We start from the raw sequence: 13,829 nt of genomic DNA, 5'->3' as shown, positions 1-13,829 counted from the left end.
TGGCACCCCAGGCGCTCACCAAGCACGGCCATCATTAGGACCATTTGGGGGACCATTTCCTGTGGCCTCCTTGCCCCTGAATCTCTGCCGCCACCACAAGCCAGGCCCAGAGGATCAGAGCCCCCATTCTCTGGGGCAGGTGTGGATAAAACCCGCACCCCTTTTCCCCAGTCAGGCGGACGTGGATGAACATGGCCAAGGGAGAGCACGGTAGGACCAGAGCTGGATGCACTGTGCCCACATCGGGGATTTTCTCTATTCACCCTCCCACAGTTTTACACAAGTGAGGCAGTTTTAATGGGACAGAGGTCAGCCTGTCAGTTATGTGGAAGGGACTAGTGGGAGGGCCTTGGGTGTCATCCCCCTGGGCTGGATGAGGAAGCAGCCCAAACTAGCACAGGAGCCCAGAGCACTGCTCTGTGCCAGCGAGTGTCAAGGCCCTGGGGGCCAGGCTAGAGGACAGGTGCTGTGCGGCCTTGGGCGAATCCCTGCCCTCTCTGAGCCTCAGACAAAGGAGAGAAGGTGCCTAACAGACTGTGCTGAGCACAGGGCTGGGCTACAGTCAGCAGTAGCAATGATCATTCCTGAGTAGAGGCCTGGCCCGAGGAGCTCAGGGAAGAGGGAGCCCAGCAGGGGAGTGAACAGTCACTGTGTGGCGTAAAGGGCAGGACTGGGCAACCTGGGGGTGGAGGACAGGCTAGGTTTGCCTCGGGGAGGCTGGGGAGGGCTTGGGAGGGGACGGAGTTTCAAGTATATGTTCCCCTTCTCCCCCTCAGAAATTCTTTCTAGAGAGCTTCTGTACGGTCCAAGAGTAGGGGCTCTGGTCACTCCCTCTAAACCCAGTGCCACCCCAGACTATGAGTTACTGAAATTTGCAGAAACTGCCCTAGGCCACCCTGAAAGCTGTCCTGGGGGATGAGGAGAAAGGTAGCTATTCACGTAGGACCTTGAGCAGAAAAAGACCAGGGAGTTTTAATCATTTACCACACTCCTCTCTGGGCCGGCTGCTTCTCTGACCCCAGCGATGTGGACAAGGCTCTGAAATACCTGGAAGTGTGGGGGGCAACAGGGCAGGCTGCTACACTGGGGGCAGGACTAGCCGCTCTCTCCCTGACTCTGAGCGGTGACCTCTGGCAAGTGACAGACACTCCCCACTACTCCACCCAGTGTCTCAGCCTGCAGGTCCCACCGCAGCCACCAGGGGGCAGCCGTGAGTCAAGATGAAAAGGCCCAGGAAATGGCTTTAGGAGGGCCCAGCCTCTTGGCTCCCTGTCCAGAGCCCACCTACAGTCAGAGTAATGCCTGGAAACTTCTAGGACAGCCAGATCCTGACCTACCAGTATGGAACCCCAACCTCTGCCTGGAAGACAGGCCAGCAATGGGATTCCCCCACCCCTGGGATCCCGTGCAGGACCTGGTCGTTAGAGATAGAGAGGCAGGGATGGGGCACATCCCAGGGCCTCGGCCCCACAAGAGTAGAGGGTCAGCCTCCTTGGTACTGGAGAGGTGTGAATGAAGGATACAGAGGCCTTTCTCTGGCTCCTCTGCTCTCTCAGCCTCCCACTGAGCAAACATTTACACCTGTCAGCGGAATCAGCCCTCCTCTCTCCCTCCAAACCCAGGCCCTGATTAAGAGCAGGTTGACCCCAGGTTCCAGGAAGGAGATCTTAGGGCCTGGGCCTCTTTCCTTCCTTGAGAAGATGAAGGCTCAGACCTCTGCTCCTTCTGGCATGGGGGCTCTGGAGATTCAGAGTCCTGCCTGGGGTAGGGTCTAGGTCTGGCAATCTCCTTCACCCAGAGCCCAGGAAGTGGCCAGAATTGGATCCGAACCAACTTTGATGTCTACTCCAAAAAGGCAGCCATGTATGAGAAGGTGAGCTGGCCCTGAGCCCAGTCCCTCTGGGTTCTGCCCCCCATGGTGAGATGGGGGAATTGTCAGGCTTTGCAAAGCCCAGGCCCAGCACAGCCAGAGACTGTGGCGGCGCCTGGTGGCCATTCTTGGGCACTGCAGGGGACAGAGATGCTGTCCAGAGCAGCTTCTCCCTAAGGGGCTCTCATTTCTTGCTTCCCTAGAGGCCTGGGGTTGGGGGGAAGTGGGAGGAGCTGAGGTAAGGCCTGGCCTTAGATCCTGTCCTCTTGTCCCCAGTATGACATCAGCAACGGTGGACAGCCGGGTGGTGGAGGGGAATATGAAGTCCAGGTGAGGGGGCCACATCTTTCAGGGAACTATGGGGCTCTGCTGTCCCCACAACTGACCATCACCTCCCTTCTCTGGATCTCAGGTTCTTCCATGGATGTGGCTTCCAGGAAGGAGCCTAACTGGTGCTCCCTGGTATCCCTAGGGGTAAGCCAGGCCAGAGCCTCTGGGTGGAAATCCCACACCCCCATCAAAGGACGCGGTGGCCTTCCCCAGAGATCTTGCCCCACTGACCTAGCCTCTCTCCAGGAGGGGTTTGGCTGGATCAATGGAGTGGTCCTGATGCTCTTGGACCGATGTGGTGACCAGCTGAGCTCAGGGACCCAGACAGCTTTCCTGGAGCCCCACTGCCTCACAGTTGCCCTTCTGCTTAGCCTCCTGCCACAATGACAGCTCCTGCCAATTAAACCTCTGTATGAGTCCCTACCTTCACCTGCCTCTTGATCCTTTATCCCTGGAGAACACCACCTGCACCCACCCCCAGCCCAGTCCTCAGTCATAGCAGAGTCGGGGCAGGGTAGGGACCTGCAGGTCATGGTTGGGCCCTGAGTCTCTCCTGGAACATTTAGTAAGGTGGAAATACTGCCTTGAGGGGATGACCTAGCCTCCTACCCGACATACCCCAGCCCTCAAGCGCCCCCACAACCTGGCCTCCCAACACATAGTCCAAATGCTTTATTGTTCTGCTGAGATGCTTACAAATACTGAAAATCACCCAGCCCAGGTCCAGCAACCATGGCCCAGTGCTGGGAAGGGGACAGGGAGGTGGGCTTAGTGTTAAGGCGTGAAGGGCTGAGCCCAGACAGCTGGAGGCCTGGTCCTCTGCCCTCCGTTTTCATCACCTTCCGAAGCTGCAGGGAGGGCAACTGGACCTCAGGGGCTCCCCCTGCTGCTTCCTCTCCTGCTCAGGACTTCCTTCAGGGAGCAACTGAACAGTCCTCTGTCCGTCCGAAACTCAGCCCTGTATAGAACCCCAAGGATGGCCCTTCTCGCTACCTCTCCCATCTGATGGCTCCTCCTCTGGTCTCCAGTTCCAGGCTTCGTCCCTTCTGGCTCTAAAGCAAGGCACGAGTGGAGGGGAGAGGGCTAGACTGGGGGGCCGCAGGCTGTGTATCAGGGCCTGGAGACACAGGCGGGGGCAGGGAGGTGTTCAGTCCTTCCCCCCAGCAGGAGATGCCCAAGGGCCTGGGCTGGAGAGATGATGGCACGTACCCTCAGGTGGGCCACAGCTGAAGCTGTGGGCTGAGCCACGGAGCCACGGCAATTAGTGTGTAACCATGGCGATGAAGCAGTCACTATGGTGACCATGGTGATGGGTCTGCGAAAAGGGGATAGGGCTCGGGGACCTCAATGATGATACCTGAGGTCTCTGGCCCTTGAGTAAAGTAATAAAAAATATATAAACACAGGACAACAGTGGGAAAGAGCAGGGTTTGAGAAGTACACCGCCTGAGCTGTTACCCCACTCTGGATGTGGCTCTGCTCAGCCCCCAAGGCCCTTGCAAAGGGGGCTGAGGCAAGAGGGGATCTTTGGCAGATTCTGGTACCATAATTTGTCCTTTACAAAAGAGAACACAAGCTGGGGAGTGCAGGTGCCAGGTCAGAGTGGAGGGGCCCCTCTGTGACAGCTCCTCAGCCTGGCTGGGCCCCAGGCAGGACCCTGAAGGGTTATTGCAAGTTCTGGGCCCCCAGGAGGCAGCAAAGTCCCCTCCCCAGCTTTTGTCTCCTGGCTGGTTCTTTAGGAGGCCGGGGCCCAGAGCCTCACAGGACGAGCTCCTTATAGAACATTACAGAGTCTTCTTGTACAAAAGCCCCAGTCACGCTCCGCCCTCCAGGGCATCTGGGAGCACTTCTGTGAGGCCTGGGGCCCAGGGTGTGACCTGTCTCTAGGGGCGAGCAGAGCAGCAGACAGTTGGGCATGGGTCCTGCGGCTGGCCCAAGGGTCCAGGAGGCCCATTCCGGTCAGTTCATGAACTGAGTGTAGCCCTCAGCCCCGGTGACAATGACATCCATCCAGATGCGCATGGCCTCTGCAGATGGGGCCACCATGTAGTACAGCCGGTCATGGGTCTTCACACAGAAGGTGAGGGCCGGGTTCGGACTCTGTCCAGGGAGAGAGAAAGGTCTCAGCCGGGCCCACCCCCGCCACCCAGGGACATCCCTCACACCTGTCTCACAGTCTGCCCTTTCTAAATAGGACGACCCAGAGCTCAGGGCTGAGTCCTAAATAGGCCTGGAGCCCAGTCCCCACCAGTCAGGTGTGCCCCCTAAGATGTTCCCCTCCTCACACCTGGGCAGTCCTTGGACCTTGACAGGGCCATACCCTGCCAGGTGGGGGCGCTGTTCCTTGGCACCAAAGGGAATATCAAAAGAATCAGACATAAAGGGCTGTTTCAGTGAGGACCAGAGTCTCTTCTCAGCAAAAAAGAAACAGATAGAAAAAGCTTCAAGTGGGACGATGGCCCCAGGACCCCAGAGGAGCAGAGATCAGGGCAGCAGCGGGCATCTGAAGGCTGGCGGGAGGGAAGCTGAGCTATGCATTTGCATTAAGGCAGATGGCCCCAGCCTCCAACGTGTCCTGCTCGTCCTTCCTCTCTCCCAAATCTAGTGTGTGAGGCCCCATGCTCCCCTCTTAGCCGCCCCTTCTGCACTGCCCGCCCCACACAGGAAGCCATCTCAGGAGAGGGAGGCAGACAAGCCTACTTGAGCCCACAGGGGCTTCCTCCTCTCTGCAACCCACCTTCGCTCCTCCCTCAGGCCTGGGGGAAGGGAGGGGGCTTAGGGGAGAGTCAAGGGTCAGGGGCGACAGGGTACAGGAGGGGTTAATGTGCGGTAGTTCTGGTTACAGGTATGGGGGAGGGGTACCTCGGTCACCATAGTGAAGCTGAAAAACCTCTTCTGAGCGAGGAGGGAGAGAGGGGGAGAAAGTTTACAAAGAGAACAAGAAACGGGTCTGAGCCTCTGAAAAGAGGGCAGGCTAGAGGCCTTTGCTCCCAGAGCCCCTCTGGGCCCCCCTCCCCCCACGCTCCGGCTGCCCCTCTGCCCCCCTCACCTTGGCCGCACTGCGCAGGTGGTCATAGTACACTTCCTCGATGGCCTGGAAGTAGATGACCCCCTTCAGCTTCGTCTCATGCTTGTCTGCGGAGGAACAAGGGCCGGGCTGAGGAGGCCTGCCAGACTCCAGGTCAAGCTCTGTGGACACAGAGCTTTCCCGTCCAGGAAACGGGGTGATTCCCGGGACTCCAAATCAGAGTCCAGCGTGAAGCCCTGAAGACACAGTCAGTGCTCAGCCTCACTCAGAATTACAGAAGATGCAAGTTAGAGCTCCACCGAGATACCACTTCCCACCTATCAGAAGGGCAAAAATACGCCAAACATACACAGCACATTTTGGGCAAGTCTGTGGAAAAACAGGCAGTCTGATAAATTTGACACGTGGGAGTAGAAATTGGTCAACCCTTATGAATGATTTGGCTGTCCCTACCACAGTGAGAAAGGTGTTTGCCCTGTGAGGCACGTTCTACACTGATGAAAATTTATCTTACACATGTACAAAGTAACAAGTTTACAAGATTATTCACCACAGCAGTTATTTGTAGTCACAGAAGATTGGAAAAAACCCAAGTATCCATCAAGTGGAGACTGCTAAGGAAATCACTGTACCACACGATGGAATAAATACAGCTGTTAAAGAGAATGACAGAGAAACATCTGGAACAGGGGAGAGGGTATAGCTCAGTGGTAGAGCACATGCTTAGCATTTACAAAGTCCTGGGTTCAATCCCCAGTACCTCCAGTAAAATAAATAAAAACCCCAATTACCTCCCTCCCACCCCAAAAAAGACAATAAAGGAGAACTCCACTTAAAAAAAAAAAGTCTGATACAGATATAGATTCAGAAAAAAATCTATAAAATACATCCAGATATAAATATCTAGATGCAGAAAGGTCTCTGAGATACATTAGTAGGCAGACAAGGAAGGTACTGTGTGCTGCCTTCTGTGTAAGGTAAGGGGCAAGAATCTATGTCTGCATTTGTTTATAATTCCCTAAAGAAACTCTGGAAGAATACATAAGATTAATCAAAGTGGTTACCTGTAGTGAGGGGAGTAATTTTCAATTTAAATCTTTTTATGTGTTTTGTGTTTTACACTACAGGAGTGCATTTATCTATTCAACTCCAATAGTAAAACTGGAAGGCAGCATAAAGCATCAGGAGGTGGGCACACTGACACAGCAGATGGCCGCTCCAGTGGGAGGGCCTGGGCCCCCCTAGGTGGCAGACACTGCTCTGTGCAGCAAGGACCACAACTCACATCCCGGACAGCGAGCCCAAGTCCCACAGGGAAGGCGGCACGACCACTAAACTCAGATGGAGAAGGTGAGAAGGCAGCAGTGGTGCCTTTCCCCTACCCCCAACCCCTGTCCCGCGGTCTTGGGTCATTGCTACAGCCTCCTAATGTGCCCCACCCCACCCTCTGCCCCTTAACTCTTTTTCCCTGACGCCGAGGGGCTGGGTGTCCTAAAGCCAATCGAATCCTGCTGCCTCAGCTCATGGGCTTCTCTGTTGCTTCCCTCAGTGGAGTCCGCTGCCTCCTTGGCTTGGCAAAGGGTATTTGACGGGCCAGTGCCGACCCGTCCCTCTGGCCGAGTCTCACATCCCTCCCCTGCACCACCCCCACGTTCTTTCGGGGCCAGGCTGAACTTCTTACAGTCCCTTAACTGGACTCTCTGCAGACACTGGGATGTTCTCCAGCCCATTCCCTTGGCAAACTCCTCAGTCACCTTCAAGAGCCCCTACAAGTGTCACCATTATGGTGCACAGTTGTGCTCTCCTGTGCTCCCACAGCATGGATGTTCCTCTGCACAGAACTTATCCTGTTGAATCTGAATCCTGCTTTGTCTGTTCATAGCTCCTCCAACACCAACCACTATGTACCCAGCACACAGTAGGTGCTCAGTTAGCGTTGAATATATGAGTCTGAGGCACTGTGATCCAAAGAAAAGTCAGAGATCCTTCTCTTAGGAACCCACAACCTAGTGGAGAAGAAAGCAGAGACACAGCCACTGGTCAGCTGTGTGACCTTGGCTGCCGTGAGGCGTCACGGGCTGTTGTGAGCATTAAATTAGAGAACACACTTGAAGTGCTCAGCACAGGGTCTGGCACAATACATGTGGCATCTGTCATGACGTCATTATACGCCAGGGCTGATGTCACATGGCAGACGGACCCTGTATAACTCAGGAGTTACACAGCAGAGGACAGGAATCATCCCCAGTAAGGTGGGGCCAGGAAAGGCTTCACAGAGAGAGTTTCTGATCTGGACCCCGTAGAACAGAGGGGTTCCATCAAGCAGCTGGGAGGAGGGTCCAGGCAAGGGCAGGGAGAACGGCAGATTCAAGGAGCAGGCGAGGCACACCCAGGGCCCTGATCCAGCCACAGCCCCATCTCCATCCGACACTACCTCCTCGGGACAAGGACCCAGCCCCATCCTGGCCATCCCTGCAGCCTCTGTTCTCTTCCGTGTCTTCCTTCACTGGAAGTAGTAACACATTCCTGCCTCCACTTCCTGACCACCCACCTATCCTCGATCCTGTGCACCTGGCTCCTGCCCCATTCTCTTGTCAATCTCTGAATCGAATGGTCTTTGGGTCCACATTCCTCTTGGCCTTTCCGTGGCATCCATCATCACTGGTGACACCCTCTGCTTGCACATATCTGCTCCTCTGGCTGGTTTCCCTCCCCGTTTCTGCTCTGCCCTCCCCCTCCCCTGACTGACTTGGCCTCCTTTTGTTTCATGGGCATTAAGGAAGGTCACATAAGCCAAGCGCCAGCCCAGCATCTGGCACGTGGCTTCCTGCCTCCTGTCTCTCTCCCTCTGCTGGTGCCTCCTCTTCCTCCTTCGCCACAGGGTGGGCCTGCCCAAGGGTGCAGCTCTCTCTCCCTCTGCTCCGCTCTGCAAGTTCAGTCTTAGCTCTGCCTCTTAGCCGCTGAGAGTCCTTGGACAAGTTACTTAACCTCTCTGAGCCTCATTTTCCTCACCTGTAAAATGGGTGTTAAAAACAGTGCTTCCCTCCAAAGCTTATTGTGAAGATTAAAAGAGATGACACCTGTAGAGTGCTTTGCATGGCACCTGACTCAGCAAGTGTTCAGTGAGTGTGATCTGCTATTACTATTATTATTCCAACAGATTCAGCTCTCCCTCTGCCTCTAACCCTGACCTTTCTCCTAAACCTCAATGTCCTGGGGCACTTTGACCTTGACGGGCCTAAAGTGGAGCTCTTCTCCCCAGGCCTGTGCCTCTCAATCCTGACAAAGTCCCTTTCCAGCCAATGTGGAAACCTGGGGCCATGTGTGCCTCTGCCTCCCCACACCCAGGGCCCAGTTGGTCAGGGAGGGCTTCTTGGAAGAAATGGCACTTGATTGGGGACCAGGTTAGGGGAGAAGCAGCGGGGGGGTCCAAGCCTTTATGTCTCCAGCATCAGACACCCCAGCCCTTTCCTTCCGGGTCCCGAGCAGGACCGCTCTTCTTGGCTTTGTGGCTGGCTGGGGCTGGGGCACTGGCTGAACAGCCCCACTGCTGACTTGAGAACAGATCCCAGTTGGGGCATTTAACACCAATGCAAACCCAGTCAGGCTTCTCTTTACCCTCTGCCACTCCAGCCAGCAACGTTCCAGAAAGGCACACTCCGAAGCAAAGAGAACACAGACACAGAGCAAAGCCCCCACCAGCCCACAACTCTGTGATGCCGTACATCAGGAATAAGAAGGAAAACTTTGGTTCTGAGCCACTGGGATCTTAGGACGAGCTGTTTCTGCGGCGCAGCCTAGCCTGTCCGGACCAGGATATGACACAGCATCCCAACGCTCTAAGTAGGAACATCCAGAGGGAATTCCAGGGATGGGAACCTAAGCTGGTGAGAGTGGAGAGAGCTGAGGGAGCAGGCCAGGCCAGTGGGCCTGTCCCCAGAGCTGTGCTGAGCACCTCTTGGCACTGCCCAACTACTTGTCTCAGAGTCTGTGGGAATTTGCCCATGGGGGGGCTCCACAGGACTCCATGCACCCACAGCGTCTGGGTGTCCCCTAAAGCAAACCCATCATTCTTCATTCAGTGGCTCCAAGGGAGAGAACTGAGGCCACCTGCTTATCACCAAAGCCTAAAACAGTGCCTGGAACTTATTAGATGCTCAGTAATGCTGCTCAATAAATGAATGAACGGACAAACAAGTGGAGATAAATCAGGTACACTCTGTACATTTTCAGGGAGGGGAGGACAAGCCCCCACCGCAGCCCCTGGCCTCCACTTGGCAGCTTAGCCTCCTTCTGGAAGACTCGCCATCCTGGGTGACAGGGCCTAGGGGCCCCGGCTCTGGGGCAGTCTTGAGGGAACTCACCCACATAATAGGAAAGGGTACGTTTGAGACGATCGAAGACAAACCAGCGTTTCTTCCATGATTTAATCTTGCCGCCCATCTTGACCAAGTAGCCACGGCAGACCTGGTGGGAACCAGGAGTTAAGGAAGGGCCTGAATGCGTGGCCCCTAAACCTTCCATCCCTGGTCCTGGGACAGAGACCTATGGTCTAACTGAGGCCACTATTCCAAGGACCCAGGAGGTGCCTCTGACCACGGGGTCCCCACTGCCCTCACCCCAGCGCCATGAGTGCCTGTACCTTGCTGCTGAGCACCACGTGCAGGCAGGTGTCCACACCATGGCCTGACGACTCGATGTGGGTCTTCAGGTCAAAGTCTTCCTTCCGGATTGGCAGGTAGCGGGTCAGGGGTCGTGCCTGGGAGCAGAGGGCAGGGTCAGTAGAGGTTCCTCTCTTCCCCCACTGTTCCCTTGTCCAGGCCCCCTGGCTTCCATCCTGAATCCTCGCCAGCCTGCCATCACGCCCTCCCCACCCCCGTGCTAACACTCTGGTGTCACGAGGCTTTGGCAAAAGCAGGGACCTGGCACCCTGTGCTCACTCCACCTAGGTCTGTGCAAACTGTTGAGTGGCTCCACGCCTTAGTTTCCCCACCTGTGACCCAGACACAGTCGTCCTTGGCTTGTCCCTGCCCCTCCTCTCCCTCCTGGGCTGAATGGAATAAAGCGAAAGACTAGACATGAACATGTTCTTGGAGGAGAAGTCCGGGAAACCTGATCTCTGACTTCCCGTGGGGCCACATTTGGGTCACAACCCCTCTCTGGGCCTCAGTCTCCTTATATGTAAACAAGGGCTTTGAACTAAAGAATCACTAAGGTCTATTTCATCTCAAAATTTCTAACAACTAGAATTCTGTCAACTGGAATTTTTTTCTACTCTTCCTTTCTAGGAAGAACGTTAGAATGACATGAAAAAGAAACATCACGAATTATTTAAAGAAAAAACAAAATGTAATAAATAAAAAAAGTTCAAAAAAAAAAAAAAAAGCTCGGCGTCTCAGAGGTGCCCTGGAAATGAACTGACTCGACTCATCTCCCCAAAGCTGGTGGCCCCAGGGCAGAGGGTGAGAGGAGAGAGTCCCAAAGTGACCACTGACAGAGACAGGGAAGGGGAACTAGCCATCGGACAAAGATTTCAATCACAGGTAAAACTCACAAAGTTTCTGATTATTTCTAAACTCCCAAACCAATCTAGGTAACTTACCCCTTAAAATGTATGTCATTGTATCATTAGGAAATTAAGGAGCTTTGAGTGCCAGTCACTCCTGGGCAGGACCCTCACCCCAGGGAGACTTATAGAGACACCATGGGACGGGAATAGCCTGTCTGGGTCTCACAGGCTCTCCCGGGGGCCCGGGGTCTGGGCCCAGAGACAGGGGATTTCCCTGCCTACCCTGATTTCTCCATCTATCTTCAACTGTTCAGCTCAGGTCTCCCATATAAGGAAAAAGTCCAGGGTTGGTTTTTGTACAAGGATGGATACCTGTCCCAAGAAGAAACTAGTACAATTCTCTCTTGGAGATGTAAACCGGAAGTCAGAGTGAGGTCAGCTGCTGGCGGTAGGGCCTGGAGCCGAAAGGTCAGGTGGAGTGAGGACCAGAGCAGCCACGAAGCACCAGGCACAGGAGGGCATCAGGGAAGGGGGAAGGACGTGTGGGACAGACTCAGGAGGCAGAAGTGAGGCCCTTGAGAAGGGCCAAGGGGAGCCACCCTGATTCTTGACTCAGCTCCCACATCTGGAAGGCCTGTCCAGACCCTCTTCTCTGACCCCAGCGTCTACAAGGTGGCCTGCCACATCCCCACAAGCCACATGCTCCCCCACTCCCAATACACACACAGACTGGCTTGAACAAGCCCCAGTGTGTCTCTGTTTCTTGGGGCCAAACGGGTCCCACAGAGACTCCAGCCTGTGCTGAGCCCACAGCAATCCTTTCTGGAAAGAACGGACTCTAGAGGCCAGCAGGGCTGCCCTGGGGTATCGCTGTCCCTGCACAGCCCCACCCTTAAGCCCACCATCACTCACCTGGGAGAACTGTTTCTCCCGCATCTTGACCTCCTTCTCCACCAGCTGCTGTCTCCGGGCGCTCTCGCTCTGCAGCCTCCGCTCCACCTGCTCCCGCCTCCTCCGCTCCTCCTCCAGGGCCTGGCGCCTCAGCTCCATCTCCCGCTCCTGCCCCCAAAGCCGGGTTCAGTGCCCATGGCTGCCCTCTCCGCACCCAGGCCCGCCACCCAGCCTCAGGCCAGGCAGAGCCGCAAGAGGCCCCCATCTCAGAGGGCAGCCTGGCAGGAGGCGCCACCATCCTCAAAGCTCCCCCTCTCCAAGGACCTTGCTGACAAGGGCAAATGCTTCAAAGTGAGACCATCATGGCTTCCAGTCCTGGCTCTGCCACCACTATGAGCTCTGGATCCTGACGAAATCATTTAAACTCTCTAAGCCTTAGTTGCCACATCTGCGAAATGGGGCAAAACGCTACCCCTGAGAATGTAGTGAACATTAAATGAGATCATGTAAGTAAACACCCGTCACCGACTCCAGCAGAAAGGAAGCACGCAATAAATAAATGGGGCTTTTAGAATTTTTATCTGAATTCCTAGGACATGGATTATCTAAACAACTTTTTTTTACATCAAATATATCCAGCAGTCCTTCCCTAATCACTGGAAAGGCCCTTTGAAACTCCAAATGAGAAACATTTATAGTTGAACTTCAAATGTTATGGGAAAAAAATGAACTCATGAAAGGCATTATGAAAAGATTTTTAAGTCATTAAAACAAATCATTAAATACAGAGCATGCTGGTGATCTTTTATGTGTCTTAATCAGCTGTAACAACTCCCATCTGCCATTGCTTCCCAGCTCAGAACTTAGCAGAATCTCCTTGTTTTCCATGTGCCAGGAGATGTTTGTAAATTTACCCTCCTTTGAAGTGAGCAAGACTAAGAGGCCTTCTTTTCTGGTTGGTCTGGCTACTGACCCCTGCTCCCGGGTTCCCTTCTCTTCTCCACAAATGCAATGTGCCCGGATGGTACAGACAGGACAGCTTCTGCAGATTCTTTATCTAACCTCCTCCCCAGGCACGGTTTCCCCAGCCTGGCTGTGCCCATAATAAACCACTGGCCTCTCTGCTGTGTCCCAGCCCCAGGCCCACGTGAAGGGGACTTGGCTTCCCCAGCCAGCACCTCTGCTCTGGCTTGGACAGCTGCCTTCTCTTCTGTCCCCATCTTTCAACCCCCAGTTCCTAACCATCCCCAAGAGTGATGACCTGCCGCTTAGGTAGACAGGAATCAAAATTCCTGTGGTGGCCAAACGTCTACAAAAGCAAACACACAAAGACTGGAAGTTCCCACACAGGAAATTCATGGTCAGACAAAGGTTACTGTGCTGCCTCCCCCTTTTTTTTAAGAGCTGTGAAGCTTGTAATCTCACCAGGCTTCCCTATCCCCCACTTGAGGAACACAGGCTTTCAAAACATTCTTCCTCAAGGGACTGCTGTGAGGACAATGTGGGTGAAGGGGCCTGGGTGGAGCAGAGGCCCTTGGCAGGCAGAGGCGGAGGACAGCCCCAGGCCCCACGCCTTCTCCCTGTGGTCCAGATCTGCCTCACCCTTGACTCCATGAGCCGGCTCTTCTCCGCATGGGCTTCTTTCAGCATCTTCTCCATTTCCTCAATCTTCCCCATGTCCAGGCCGCTGGCACTGGGGAGGTAAGGGGAGGAGCATCTGGTGGAGGCGGTGGCTCTGGTGTGGGGAGGGCAGCGATGGTGCCATCCAGCTGGTGGGGCTCGGGTACCTGGACATGTTGTCGGGGGAGCAGGCCGAGTTGCCCCCGGTAGAGATGCTGGTCTCCATGCTGTCCGAGCTTTCCAGGCTCAGTGTGTCATAGGCATGCTCACCCTCCTCCCCACGCTCCCGCGAGGCCGGCAGATGATGCAGGATGGAATGGTGCATGAGCGGTGGGAAACCAGAGGGGCCAGCCGGGAAGGGCGCCGCCCCGTGCAGGGCGTCCCACTGGCACTGCGCCTCAACCGCTGCCTTCTGCTTCAGCTCAGCCAGCCGCCGTCGCTGCTCCTCGATCACCTGCTGCCCTGCAGGAGGGACCGGTGGGAGTCACAGTGGGCACCCCAGCCACCCAGGGAGGACACTGGCAGCATCACAGACGGAGGGAGGAGGCGAGCAGGGAGAGGGTAACACAGGGCAGCCCCCT

At 55.2% G+C, this 13,829-nt stretch overlaps 1 protein-coding gene across 17 annotated transcripts in view; it reads right to left on the bottom strand.

Moving 5' to 3' along the window:
* Positions 1-2,857: 2,857 nt before the first annotated feature.
* PHLDB1 (pleckstrin homology like domain family B member 1) overlaps positions 2,858-13,829 on the bottom strand; it is a 44,280-nt gene continuing 33,308 nt past the window's right edge. For 11 of the 17 annotated variants that reach the window (XM_064482109.1, XM_064482105.1, XM_064482111.1 and 8 more), the window contains 8 exons: positions 13,416-13,710; positions 13,231-13,321; positions 11,650-11,796; positions 9,871-9,987; positions 9,593-9,695; positions 5,250-5,335; positions 5,063-5,095; positions 2,858-4,300 (listed from right to left, as the gene is read on the bottom strand). In XM_064482109.1, coding sequence (XP_064338179.1) covers positions 4,160-4,300; positions 5,063-5,095; positions 5,250-5,335; positions 9,593-9,695; positions 9,871-9,987; positions 11,650-11,796; positions 13,231-13,321; positions 13,416-13,710 — 1,013 coding nt within the window. In that variant the 3' untranslated portion in view covers positions 2,858-4,159. The remainder of the gene's footprint in view (positions 4,301-5,062; positions 5,096-5,249; positions 5,336-9,592; positions 9,696-9,870; positions 9,988-11,649; positions 11,797-13,230; positions 13,322-13,415; positions 13,711-13,829) is intronic. The other 6 variants (XM_064482108.1, XM_064482112.1, XM_064482117.1 and 3 more) reach the window with 2 other exon arrangements.

Source organism: Camelus dromedarius, chromosome 34, assembly GCF_036321535.1.
Source record: "Camelus dromedarius isolate mCamDro1 chromosome 34, mCamDro1.pat, whole genome shotgun sequence".
In the NCBI taxonomy this organism is placed as follows: Eukaryota; Metazoa; Chordata; class Mammalia; order Artiodactyla; family Camelidae; genus Camelus; species Camelus dromedarius.
This window is presented reverse-complemented; position numbering and strand designations above follow the sequence as displayed.